Source organism: Hippocampus zosterae, chromosome 6, assembly GCF_025434085.1.
Source record: "Hippocampus zosterae strain Florida chromosome 6, ASM2543408v3, whole genome shotgun sequence".
NCBI lineage: Eukaryota > Metazoa > Chordata > Actinopteri > Syngnathiformes > Syngnathidae > Hippocampus > Hippocampus zosterae.
The window spans coordinates 18,065,187-18,080,118 of NC_067456.1; the positions used below are offsets into that span (position 1 = coordinate 18,065,187).

Below are 14,932 nucleotides of genomic sequence, written 5' to 3' on the forward strand. Positions count from 1 at the left end.
GAATGTTTGTATAACACAAAATACATAATTACAAAAATTGTAAAATGCGTAACTTAGGGTTTTTTTTCATTTGAAGTTCCCAAGTTAAATATGCAAGTTCATGCCAGTGCCTCAGAGGAAAGTTCAAAGAATAAATGTAAATGTTGATTCATCCACCCTCATCCACACCATCACTGAGTGGGCACCGATTCCACACTGCCTGTGTACAAGTCAGGCGAGTGTACCACTACACCATCAGCGATGGCATCTGATTACGTTTTTCTTTTTTTTTTTATATATTCTACAAAACAGACACCCCTATCCAGCACATTTGAAATTTCCTCCCTCTCAAGACAACATGCAACAAGCTGCTGTTCGAATCCAGAGATACTGATGATCAACTGTTATGTGTTGTCTTGGTCTTATTATGTCAAATTGAGAACAGACTTATGAACAGAACTGTTGAAATAACAATTCTAACTGGGGCAGGAAATGTATTGTTCGTTTCGTGATCAAACACCTGCAGTGAATTCAACTGTGCATCTCCTTGTTAGAGAACAGCAAATTGTGCAAAAAGTACTGAAACATTGATCAGTTGGACACATGCATTCACAAGTTTTCAGAAGATCAATTTACGTTCAGCTGTTAAGGATATGGTGCATTTAAATTCATCCTGATATTTAACCTGAAAGTCAAACCCCTTAACCCTTTGTGAGCAGTGTTAAACTAATAGGCGGATAAGCTGAGCACAGAACTCCACTAAGGCTCGAATGTTGTCTTTTTCTTTGTCAATTCATCCTTTGTGTTTTATAGAGGATGAAGAACAGGCAAGGGATGCCAATGTGATTCTGGTGTTGAGTGGAAGAAAATTAAATGGATTGAAATATAACTGGTTGTTGATATGTGATTGGTTATTCTACTTCATGCGCCATTCATTCGGCTACCAAGTTTTGTGGAGACTGTTTTTGATTCAAAAAGAATAAGGCAAAATCATCATGCAATATTTAAAAAATAAAAACAACAGACAACCCTAGCTTGGACACACATTGTACGTAAAAAAAAAGTTTTTATTTCAAGTTTTACAGGTGCTTAATGTGGCCACCACCGGCAGCCGTTATGACAATTCCTCCCAAATGTCTCTTGGGACGTTGCAGTCCACCGTGTTGATTGTAGCTGTTTATTGTATCTTTCATGTCACTGATATTTGCCGGAAGTGGTGGTATATAAACTTTGTCTTTAACATTCCCCCACAAGAAGAAATATGTGTCTAACTTATTCCTGCGGCGGTGTGTTCCACCATTTCCAGCAAATATCAATGACATGAAAGATCGAATAACAACTGCAATCAAAACGTTGGACTGCGATAACCTGAGGCACATTTGGGATGAATACTCATGTCAGCTTGATGTTGTCTGAGCTGCCGGTGGTGGCCACAAGAAGCACTTCTAAAACATGAAACACAAATTTGAATGTACGATACTTGTGTCCAAGCGGCCGTTTTCAATAGTTTTTCATTTTTTAAATATCGTGTGATGGTTTTAGCTTATTCTTTTCAAGTCACCCTGTATATTTGTGCAAAGCTGGTCTGTTGGTGAACTAAGACTTTGAGATCGTAGCAGTACCAGTATATACCGGTAATTGAAAACAGTTTAGAGTCACCGATTGTGTAGTAGTACATTCGCAGGACAGTTCTCACTCAATGACAGTACGAATGGTTGTCTTTATATGTCCTGCAACTGACTGACCACCAAACTGGGATGCAGTCCGCTTCTGGCCTGAAGTCAGCTGAGATAGGCTCCAGTTCACTTATACCTCTGAACTGGATAAGCCATCCATCCATCCATCCATCTTCAACACCATTTATCCTGAAGAGATTCACGGGGAGTTGCTGGATAAAAGGATAAGCAGTGTAGAAAATGGATGGGTAGATAATACCTTTTATTTATAAATATATTGATATATTTTTTTTCCCCGACTCACTCAGAAACATCTATCAGTGCAATACATTTAGATTTCAAGTGTGGTTATGCATTTTCTTATCAATTGGGCATTCTAATTAGATCAAGTCCAGCATATATATTCAATATAAAACACTGATATGTGCCTCCAAAGCCTTGCTCCTTGACATTGCTGCACACCCTCATTCCCTCAAATCTTTGTCCTCTTTCCACCTCTCCGTTCCTTCTGCCCGTTTGAACATTGTCGGGGACAGAGCCCTCAGCCGTTCTGCCAGTTGTCTTTGGAACTCACTAACATTTGACATCCATAACACAGACTCATTATCCCTTTTTAAAACTACCGTAGAATCAAAACACACTGATTGCAGATTGCTTATTTACTTTAATGTTGCTCGTATCACTTGCCATTTTAATTGATGTTTTATGTCCTGCTATTTTATAGTACAGGCTTTTAATTATGTTGTACCTTGAGTGCCTTGAAAGGTGCCAATAAAATCCATCATTGTTATTATCCATCCATCCATCATCCATTTTCTAATCCGCTTATCCTCACAAGGGTTGCGGACATGCTAGAGCCAATCCCAGCTGTCTTCGGGCAGTAGGTCTGGGACACCTAAACTGGTGTCCAGCCAATCACAGACTTATTATTAGTAGTAGTAGTATTAGCATTATTAATACGAGTATTATTATTATAATACAGCTGGGATAGGCTCCAGCACCCCCCATGACCCCTGTGACTATAAAGCGGATCGGAAAATGGATGAATGGATATTATTATTATTATTATTATTATATATTTATATATTATAGATCCAACACAACAGCTTCAAGATGTCTGTATTTACAAATACAAAAAAACAACCCAGTTTTGAGTGTTGACGTTTTCAACAATGTTTCTATTATTGTTGTCATACTTTGCACTGGAATGTAGTAAAATCAGATGGACACTGTGTAAACCACGAATAGAGAAATGTGCAGTCCAAAAATTAACTTTCATTTGTCTGATTACATAATCAGAAGACAGTAAAGAAATGTACACTTTAAACACACATTGATTTGACACCAGATGCCATAAATCAGTATATTAAATATGGAGATGGAATCTGTGTCCCTGTCTGAGAACTGTTTGCTCACACCAAACAAACTCTGAATGATGACATGATTTTCATTGCAAGAGCTTATTCTGATATTTATCTTTGCTCTGTGTAGCAAGAAAAAGAAAATAATTCATCATTACTCAGCTTGCAAAGCACATTTGTACATTCCACAGATTCATCTCCACACACGCCAGTTTGAAAGATGGACTGGCAAATAGCGTAGCATTACAGAAGAGTAAACACAGCTGTGACAACAGTCTAATAACATTGATCATACTGATCCAACTGAGTGAAAGTCACCCAAGCACGGGCAGTAAACATAATGATGGATAAGGAGGTAAGATTGTAACTGGCAGACCAATGAAAATTTACTGATGGAAGCGATGGTGGAAGCGGGGTTAAAATAAAATGACAGACGAACTGACAAGACGATTATAGTTTGGTTTGGCTCCCAAAAAAAATAATAATAATAAAGTCATGTGCCCAGACCAGTGATGGAGAAGAAATGATGGACCGGCAAAAGTTTGTAAATTGCCTACCTAGGGATACACTGTATATTTCTCATTCCGACCACCACAAGTTCACTTGAAGAGCTTCTTGTTTGTACAGTCATACAGTCATATATTTTTTGACCAATGGAGGAGGAGAAAGAAACAAGTCAAGTGCTTGCATCCTGTGTTGTCACCGACTCGGCGTGGTAATTTAATTACAGGTACAATTGGTTACAATAATTACATTTCAGTCAACCACCCATTTCTGTAGCCATTGCTCTTTTAAATACCTAATCACTATCTAACAAGTACCGTATGTCATTCTCACTGAGACTAGGCTCAACCCTGGGAAAGGTGCCCCCCTAATGGATCTCAGCCAGTCTTATGTCGTGTTCTGAATGCTCCTAGACTAACAGGCCAGGGTGGTGACATTGCAAGTCTTTTGAGGAAAGACTTGTACAGCTTTAGTCTTAATTGGCTCCTTTAACAGTATAAAAATCATCACATTTAAAATGATGTATAACAACCCGGTTTGCTTTGTTACAATACATCAACCATCAAATTCAGTTACCGTATTCTGCGTCATTCTTTTCCATTCCACTCTATTCTGCAAAGGCTGCGGGACCTGTGCAATATTTGCTTTGTGGAGACCATGCTGACAGTGGTTCACAATGGTTTTTAGATCGCACCTATCATTGTGGCACTAATAGTCATCTCTATTGCTGTGGGAGCCAGTAAAAGGCTTATAGGAGTGACAGGTGGTATGCTTCACTAGAAAGACTATAAAATATAAACTTCCTTTCTTCATCGAAAAGGAGGAATGACAGTAAAATGTGTGTACACGAATTTAGTCCAATTATTTGATGGATAAGTAAATTGATCTGTAGAGAATAACTTTGCTTCCGATGCTTATTTGGAGATTGAACAGAAGAGCTGTTTGCAATATGAACACATATATAATATGTATGTCCATGTGTCTGCAGTAAAAAACAGTTCATTGTAAATACCCATTGTAAAACATATACAAAACTACATCAGAAAATGTATGGAAAATCTCATATTAGGACATGAGATGGCGAATAAAATTTTAATTGCTGTGGAACAAATATAAGTAAGGGTCTGCTATCTATTTAGAGGAAGAAGTGACAGTAACAGTGGGGTGTTTTCATCAATCTCAACATTTAATGTTCGACAAACAAAGCATGAAATCCCTCCCAGAAAATGTGGGCCACTTCTCATTTTCAAAAGCATATTTTAGATCTCCCTCATTGCCACTGGAAGTCTAAAGATGAAAACACGAGTGGAAAGCTTCTGTGGGGAAAAAGTAAATGGACTTCCTCACTGCCCTCTTCCACTTTTCGCTGTTCTAAATTTACCACACTGACACCTAAACCAACCACAGCTCGGTAAATATTTCACTGCGCATTCCCTTTCAGACATAAAAGGTTTGAGAGATACCCCTAGAGACAGGATGCTGTTGCACAGTCTGGCCGATTACAGTGTTATGGTGCAGAAAATAATTTACTTCACTGTGCCCTAGCTGGTAGTTCAGTGGAAGTAATGACATTCTCCATTAGTTTGGCCACACTGTTGGTCTGTGACAGCAGAATCCCCGAGGCTTCTGAATTAATATGTCTCGAATCCTCCTGAGACACCAAAAAAACAAACCTAACCAAAAAAACCCACTTTATTTCGGTCTGTGTGTCCCTGTGACTGCCTGCGTGTGTCACTCTCGGGGCAGCTTGGCTTGGTATGTTGAATGAGTTTCTCTCAACCCACAACCTTGCGGGTTGAGGGTTAGACTCTCTGTGGCTACATAAAAATATCGTTGAACAAGATAATAAGCTCTCAATTTCCTGATGTTGCATCATCATAGTGTAAATTACTCTTCTTCAATGACAACATAATCCATAAATCATCTCCCCTCCAAAAGTATTGAAACAGTGTGGCCAGTTTCTTTATTCACGCTTTAGACTGCATACATTTGGGTATTCGATATGAAAAGCTGAATATGGGACATCAGATTTTGGGCCATATTTTTGCACCCAGCGGAAGTCTAGCGCAAGGTGCAGTCAAATGGATCATGGTTGGATTTTCTTTCTTTTCGCAGGTAAGCCCATCAATGAAATTAGATGGGCATTTGCGCCGTTGTGGGATGGAACACAGACGGCTTCATTCCCGTCTTATTTGGCATACAGACCCTCATCACCTCGCTTGTGTGTTTGGCTGCTGAGGAGCACTACCCACTGCTGACCTGCTGCTCGGAGTCGGTCAGGCATAACATTCTTAATGCCTGGGCTTCATCTACTCGGTTTATGTATGCTAAGCCGAGAAGCGGGGGCCACAATCAATCAGGACGGGGGAATGGCAAGCCTTTGCTCTGCTGTTCCCCCAACCTCTCATTGAAGTGAATGAGACCCGGTGAACAAGCTGTGCGTGCTCTCGCTCGTGAACATTTTATCATTAATCATCAAAAAGTCATCAATTTGTAGATATATTGTAAATATGGTTCATCGTTGGTCCATCGATCAGATTTAGCAGGAAAGCCCAGACTTCCCTCTTCCCAGCCACTTCTTCCAGCTCTTTCCAGGGAATCCCAAGGCGTTCCCAGGCCAGCCCGAAACACCTCACCAACAAGAAGTGTTACCGTTTTAAAAAAAAAATACTCATAACTTCCTTTTAAACTGTCAGAAATGTCATACATAAAAACCACGGATAAAACAAATCTAACCTGGAGTTTAATTAGATTTGTACACTGCTGATGCATGCTGCTCACTGGCGGATTGTCTCATGCTCCCGAAAGCTTCATCTGTTAAACCAGAGCACATACCACACAAAACATAAACATAAATAAACCTAAATATACTGATTTGATTCTGAAGTAGAATGAAAAATGTTGCAGGCATGCTGCCAAAACACAGAGAGCTGCTCTACACAGTCTTAGCATTTTGTGAATATAGGAGCTATTTTTACAAGTCTTTTCAAGCTCTCGCATTTTTTTTCCACACTTCTTCATCTGCTATTCGATTCAAGCTGATTACTTGATTGATAGCTCTCTCTTGAGCAGCTATGAAGTATTCCTCCCAAGTCACAGAATAACAGGCTGTCCTGGCATGAGCACTTATTGAAACTGTTTTGTTTGAAAGGGCATGATTAGTGTTTGACACACCACTTGCAGTAAATTTCAAGCATTTTTCTTCCAGAAGATGACAGAATACTTTGACCTTCAAAATGGAAGAATTAATATCCTAAGTTAGATACCAAGGAACTTGGAGCAATCTGGATGTGACCTACCAGAAAAGGGCATGCAGCAAGAGTGCATTTCTCTCCCCCAATATTTGACATACACAAATGTACCCCCATAGAGGTTATTAGGAGACACCAGAATCATTGTCTGTGCCTTTTCATGACCCAATATGGTTCATGTACTGGATGCTCTTACACCGCAAAAGTTAAACATCACTGTCAGTGAAAAGTAAATATCCCATTTAAGACCAGGAAAGACCAGGAAAACTACAGTATTGTATCTTATTGTTTGATATGTTTTATGTTGAATCTTTCATTTTCTCTTCTGTCAACAATTGTGCAATATTAACGTTTGTTACGTTGGTCAGCACGTCTGCCTCAGAGTCCAGAGGTGCAGCATTTGATTCCAGCTCTGGCCTTTATGTGTGGAGTTTGCATGTTCTCCCCGTGCCTGCACAGGATGTTTCCGCGTACTCCAGTTTACTACCGTGGCAAAAACATACATGGCAAGCTAATGGAACACTCTAAATTGTCTCGAGGTGTGATTGTGAGTGCGAGTGGTTGTTCTTCTACGTGTACCCTGCGATTGGCTGGCAAACAGTCCAGGGTGTATCCCGCCTACTGCCCGAAGACAGCTGGGGTAGGCTCCAGCACCCCCGCGACCCTCGTGAAGATAAGCGGATTAAAAAATGGATAGATGGATAATATTTGTCATGCATTTAGATTTAGAATGAACCTCCCATATTATCTTTTATCTTTCTATAAAATTAAAACAAGCAAGTAGTGTAGTCAACTGTGAGCATTTTAATTTTTTTCTTACAAGCCACATGATATGTTGACATCACATCCCAAAACACATTTTCAACTTCTAAAATCAATAAACTAACCAAAAACATTGCAAATCTTCTTGTTCAGAATGGGGAAATGAATTGCCTTTGAAGGGCTCATCACAAATTCAAAACATTAGAACAAAGTTGATGATGGTCAAATTGCAGTTCGAAACTGGAACAGTATAAATGAAGAATTAAAGCACTGTCCAAACATAACCCAGTACCAGTATGAATGAATGTATACAAAATATACTGCACACAGGATATGGGTGTGTTTGGTGAGGATGTAAAAATTATAATGTTTTTGTGTGAGGCTATTTCTTTTTAGATTATACAAATAATAAAGGACATGTATAAAATATTTATACCTTTCAGATTTCACTTCTTGTTAGATATTTCTTAATGTAGTAGAGAATGGGTAGGATTGAATACTTCCTACTGCATTTCTGAACAGCAATACGTGGTGTTTCAGAATTGGACATTTATATTGACAATTTTTGTATTCTTTTTTTGGTCATATATGTTTTAAATAAAACTTCAAAACGTCAATCAAACATGACACAAATGTGGTCAACCAAAATTCCATGTTTTCTGCAGTTTGCAATCTACTGTATTTTTTATTTTGCAATCTCTGTTCTGTATTAACTATGAAACTTTTAGCCTCTAATCTCGGAGTCCAAAACATGCAGTACATGGCACCAAAACATTTGAGGATACCTACAGTGACAAACCATTGTGCCCACAAGGTCCTTTCCGGTCAATTTGTAATGCTGTTTTTGTGTCCCTCTCACAGGTACCTGGGGATTACGCGGCCCCTAACCTACCCAGCGCGACAAAATGGTCAGCTGATGGCAAAGATGATCTTGGGCGTGTGGTTGGTGTCAGCATCCATCACTTTGCCCCCCTTTTGTGGCTGGGCCAAAAATGTCCACACAGCCGGCGTGTGCCTCATCAGCCAAGACTTTGGCTACACCATCTATTCCACAGCCGTAGCCTTCTACATCCCGATGCTGGTAATGCTGTTCATGTATTACAAAATCTTCCGGGCAGCCCGCAAAAGTGGTGCCAAACACCGCTTCACCGACTTTTCTCGCCGAGAGCGCCTGGAAACAGTGACTAATGAAGCGCTACGAATGCAGGGCTTAAAGCCTCCTGGTATGGCAGAGGAGTGCGTTTCCCTTTCCCGACTGCTGAACCGCGAAAGGAGAAACATCTCCATTTTCAAACGGGAGCAGAAAGCGGCCACAACTCTGGGGGTTATTGTGGGGGTCTTCACTGTGTGTTGGCTGCCGTTCTTCATCCTGTCCACTGCAAGGCCCTTTATCTGTGGGGTAGTGTGCAGCTGTGTGCCCATCTGGCTGGAGCGCACGCTGCTCTGGTTAGGTTATGCTAACTCCCTAATGAACCCCTTCATCTATGCCTTCTTCAATCGAGACCTACGCTCCACTTATCGTGACCTTCTTCGCTGCAGATATCGAAACATCAACCGCCGTCTGTCAGCGGTGGGCGTACACGAGGCCCTCAAGGTTTAAGGAAGTTTTGCAGAAGACATTGACTCACGGGGAGTGAGACGCGGCGGCCCTACGCTTGTACTGGTGTACCTCGTGGATTGTGGCGTGTATGCAGCAGGACTGTAGATAAAACACATTCTGACAGAAAGTGAGTCACTGTTGGTACGTCTCTGGTCCCACTGCAAGAGAGAGAGAGAGAGAGAGAGAGAGGCTGAGACTCACTTATGCTATTTTTGGAAAGAAAATCATTGAGTGAACTTTGTGAAATATTCAAGGTGACACTACTTTTGTGCATTTTTTGTTGGGTGACACGAGCTGTGTTACACAATCAAGCATCTTGTGCTCTTCGGAGATGATGGAGGCTCATCGATTTATGTATACTGCAAAAATTATGTTCAATAAGGAACCTTGGTCAAACGCAAGGTATAAAAGTTCTTCTGTTGAACAATTCCTGTGTATTTTCCTGTGCACTTGTGTATCCCCCGCATCGCTTCTCTTGGAAGTCCTAGTTTCAAAGTGCTTGTATCACTGAATAAATGAGAAAAAAAATCATGAAAAATGTTTCACACTATTTTATACTGTGGTGATTAAAGATGACATGGATTATACCAGTGAAAAAAATGTATAGTTGATGGTGTGTGTTCGAAAGATCTGTCGTGCGTGCTACTTTTAGATTTTACAATGTCAACATAAGTGTTCCACGTTTCACACTCTCACCTACTTCAATTGTCACAAATCTGTTTTGAGTTTTTCCACGGCTGTTATTTTTCACACCACGGTTGTCTTGCTGACCTTGATAAAACAAGTAAACTTTTCACTATGATCCAGAGACTGCTCCAATGGGAGTCAACAGTGTCCCTTACCTTTTTTTGTGAGATGAACCGTCATCAGGCAACACTGACCTTACAAGTCTGTGGTGACTCGTACAAACTTGTGTCACATGACATCAGTCAAAACAGTGTATGCTGATTCTACCTCGACTTTTGACAATGCAGTTCATTACCTCCAGGCAGATGTGATTCAATATATATTTTTTTGGTAATCAATAGCTCTTTTTCAATCATCTCTAACTGCTCCAATTGCAATTGCCTGCTTTCAACACTTTGACATTATGTTCAGTGGCAACTCATCTACAGTTTTAATTTTGTAAATAAAGAATTCCCTTCTTAAAATGTCACTGTGATCCTGGCCAATCCTCATTATTTTGATTCAGTTAGACAAGATTCCCCCAGCAGCCCCCTCAAACTGCAAACACACTCGACAAAGGCGGTATGTTCTGTTGTTATTCCCACACGGCTTTTCTTCATCTTAAACAAGATTCCCTTCCCTTCATACAAAGTTAATCACTCTATGAGATGACTGATTTGTCCATTCAAAGGCACACCTAAAGGCTTGCTCGAAGCCTTTCCAGAAGTTTTTGACAATGTTTACACATGAGAACTGCCCTTCATATTTTGTTTGCCTGAAACTAAATATTTTATTCATCGGCAGGTGGGTGAGAGCTGTCTGCTAGTTTCTTGATGAAACAATTTTGTATTACACAGACAGAGCGAGGAAGGAGTGTGATGCAGTATTTGTTGTCGATGGCTGCGTCAAAGCTTTTTGTTAAAAGTGAGGATTTTCTTTTCAGGTTTAGGAGCGGGCCACTGCTTTGTATCTCACGAGAATTAATGTGCTCCTCCACTGAGCAGCAGCTGAATCCCATCTCCATATTCAGAATCAAAACAAGAGCAATCTGTTGTAAGATGACCATGATTGAGGATCATACAGTCCCCTCCAAAAGTATTGGAACAGCAAGGTCACGTCCTTTGTTTTTAATTGTAGACTGAAGACATCTGGGTTCCAGATCAAAATATGAATATCAGTTCATTATTCCAGCTTTTATTTCATAGCATTTCCATCTAGATGTATTTAACAACTCAGGACATAGCAACTCTAGTTTGTAGCTTTTCACTTTTCAAGTGAGCAAACATATTTGCATGGACGTTATTAAATTAATTTCAAGTGAAAAACAGAAATGGGCAATTTGCCCGGCATTCGTCAGTAGCCGGTGTGCCAGTTTGTCATCATCATTCCGCCATTATTTCTGACCGGCCTAGTCCGTTTGTTGTCAGTCCATCACAATTATTTTAACCATGTGTCCGTCATCATTAAAACACAGTTCGTCAATGCTACTTTAGGATCATCAGTTTTCTACTGGGAGTTCTGAAATAGTGGTTGCATTGTATTGTATCGTTAGGTGTTTTGTATGATTAAACGTAATACAAAAGACTGTCACTCGGCTTAGTTTGAAGCTAATTGCATTGTGAGAAAGCTTCGTTGTGAAATAAGACCATTCTCTCGACTGCAGTGTTTTCCAAGGCACTCATTTTACAGTATTTGTTATGTCCTTGTTTATCGTAGTTGCTTATTATTGCCTACACTACTGGATACAGGTTCCTTGTGTGTTCTACATACTTGGCCAATAAAGATGATATTGATTCTGATATAAAAATGACACAGCATCCAATCAAACAAAAATGTCACAAAAAGTATGAACACTGGCATAATGATGGTCTCGTCTCAGGTAACTCACAAATGGGCTTAATCTGGACGAACACTCACCGGAAGCCATTGTTCTACCTGTCTCTAAAAACTGCTGGACTATATACATCAATCAAATTTATATTTGTAATTATTCAATTAATCTCCAAAATGTTTATTCTCACGAGAGTCATGGGAGCCTATCCCAGCTGCCACTAGGCGAGAGGCGAGATTTACCCAGAACTGGTCATCAGCTAATCTAAGTGAAATTAGATAATTTCTTACACCTCCCTCATTGGGAATCACTGCTCCACTGTCAAGGTGTCTGTGAACATGTAATGCATGCGTACATGTGATAAATATGATAAATGTAGTGATACATATTCTAAAGGTAATGATTTGGGTAAACCATTCTTGTTACTTATATATTAGCAAAAAAACAAAAGTATAATTGTCCATTTCACAGTGAAGATCGTATCCCAGGAAACATAGTTAAAAACCTTTTCACAGTTATGAGCAAGATATAAAAGATGCTTTGTGCCCTGATGTTTGACTATTCTTAGCAGACCGACACAAAAAGGAAATATTTTAAAGTTCCTGAGGTGTAAAGTGGAGACTTGTTCTCTGCCAGCATGTTGACATTTTGCTTGGGCACATAAAATAGTAGGCCGCCTCAGTGCACCTTGTGCAGCCCCGTGACAATGTCCAATCTCCAAGCATCCATGTTAACAGACATTACACTTGTGGGGAATGAGCACTGCCACATTTCACTTGCGGTGATTGTGGTTTTATCCTGAGCCAGCTGTCCGTGTGTGTGACAGTGCTGAGCGGGCATGAGAAGACGGGGAAAATGTGCATGTGATGATGTGTATTGCGTTTTGGGGAAGCAAATGAGTCTTGCACACACTGGATGGATGCCACCCAGCAGCTTTACTGACAGTGCCGACAATGGAATGCACACACTCACGTTGCTTTTTTAATGTGATTCTGTAATTATGTGAGGAAACTTTGATTAATTTGAGGGAAAGAAATCTTTATGAGCTGTGATTGGCTGGCAACCAGTTCAGGGTTTCCTGCCCCAAGAGAGTTGGGATAACGCCCAGCACATAACACCCACATGAGAAGAATGGATGGATTGACATCTTTATGAGTTGAACATCTTGCACTGCGAGTATCTCATCTCTGGTTCATAAAGGTCAGGGACCAAAGATTGCAATGTTTTTCTTGAGACCTCTTGAACCCCTTTACAATGCCCAACTGTTGTTAAAAATTAATTAGACTGATGGCAGACAGCAGTTTAATTACAAACAATCTGTGGTTGCCAATTAAGTACTCCAAGCTCTGCACTGAACATTTTGAACCGGCGTGCTTCAGTAACCATTTACAATACATGCTGATTTATATAGCGCTTCCACAACAAAACAGTTAACATAAAGTCAAATCATAAACACAACACATAACATAAAACACAGACAGTCGTGCAGTCCTAACCACTTTTCCGTCACACGCTTTGTTGTTTGAAGCAGTTTGAGATGAAAGAGGAGAGAATCAAAGTGTCCCTTAACCAGTGGATCAGAGACGTCATGCACAAAATGTGCACACGTCGGCTACAAGCTAAGTTTCAAAGTCAACAAGAAGCTGTAGCATCCATTAACGAAAAAAGAGATGGTTCAATTCTCCTGTCCCATGGAAATCCATTTCAATTCCAAGCGGCGACTCACGGTTCCAAATACGCATCGGCGCTCTTCACCAACGCTCCTCTCTCCTCATCCTCAACTTCAGCGGCCATCCATCCAGCCGCACCAACACCAACTGTCCAACAGCGCTGACATAGCCACTGAACAAATCGGGGTTGTGAAAAATGCTGCCCATTACTGGCGCAAAAAACGCAAGCGCCCCAGGTCTGTCCAGCACCGACAGTCAATGGCGCCGACATTCCTCCCAATCAAAATCTGTGCTGGTACAGGCGTGCTGCTGAGAAGGCGCAATCACCAAGCACAGATACTGCTCCTTTGACGAATGTCATGGCCAAAAAGCGCTGAAAACAGTCCATATCAGGTCCACACAATGAAACAACATGTGACAAAACAAAAGACAAAAACAGCAAAAAAGAACAAAAAAGCAAGGCTCTTGAAGAGCACTTGCCGAAGGCTGCCTACTCGGGCGCCATCTTGGGGAAAAAAAAAAAATGGCATCAGGTACACGAGTGTAGTTCGACCCAGGCTGAAAACCAACTCCCGTCCCAGCGATTTTTCCATCAGCAAATGCGACTTCAACTCCCAGCAGCAGGAGGAAGAACCCCGGTGGTCCTGGTGCATTCCAGAAGCGGCACAGGCAAGAAGTGAGGCGTCATTTGTATGCACCTGTGACACTTAAGAATGGTGATTATGAATTAAGTGGTTGGAAGCCCCCCAGTCCTCCCCCATCCCACCCACACATAGTGTAATAATATACTTGTTAAGCGTACATGGCAAGCTGCCTGACACGGCAAAGCCTTTCGGTCAAGATAGTCCCTGTGTTGTAACATTTCATGTACGGCCAACACATAATTATGAATCCTACACGCACAGCGGGGCCAACTGTTGATGTCTCTAAAGCTATTGCGTGACTGAGTCGAGGTTGTCACGTCGCGTGTCCGCCAGCAGGTGGCGGGTTTTCTCCCCCGCCATCTGCGCACCTGTCCGTAATTTCGGGCTGATTACCCTCTTTTATTAAGAGACTCCGACAGTCATCTCGCTGCCGGAGAATTCCACGCCGTGCCATTGTTCTCTCGTGCTAATTCCTCGATTATAGATTACTCGTTGCCTTCTTGCCTTGCGGCCTTTACTCTTGCCATTCGCGATTAGTCACTAAATTGTATTCTCCTATATTGCTTAATCAGTAGTTCCTCGCACTTTGTTTTTTCGGCGAGCGTTTTCGGTTGTTTCCTTATTTCTCCCTGGTCCTTATTTGACCAGCGTTTTGTGTTACCGTTTTTTCCCTGTCGGGCTCTTTCTGTTTTTGTCATTAAAGACACTCTTTGTTTTGACAAGATTCTATCGTTGTCTGTTTTCCGGGGATCCAACTCTTTATTTTCTCGTTCTGCACGGAGCGATCGTTATCGCTTCGGGCAGAACCTGACAGAATTCTCCGGCCACCATGGATCCCGCAGACATCGAAAAAATTTTGTCCGCTCTTTCCCGACAAGAGCGACAGGTGAGTCAGCAGGGCCAAGCCATTAGGGAACTCCGTGGCACGGTCTCCATGCTGGCTCATCGGTACGATGATTTAGAACCTCGGTTGGTCCGGGAGGAAGAG

General features: G+C 41.2%; 1 protein-coding gene across 1 annotated transcript in view; it reads left to right on the top strand.

Moving 5' to 3' along the window:
• htr7c (5-hydroxytryptamine (serotonin) receptor 7c) overlaps nucleotides 1-10,284 on the top strand; it is a 28,052-nt gene extending 17,768 nt beyond the window's left edge. The window contains exon 2 of the mRNA XM_052067023.1: nucleotides 8,395-10,284. Within this exon, the coding sequence (XP_051922983.1) occupies nucleotides 8,395-9,133 (739 nt within the window). The 3' untranslated portion in view covers nucleotides 9,134-10,284. The remainder of the gene's footprint in view (nucleotides 1-8,394) is intronic.
• Nucleotides 10,285-14,932: the final 4,648 nt, after the last annotated feature.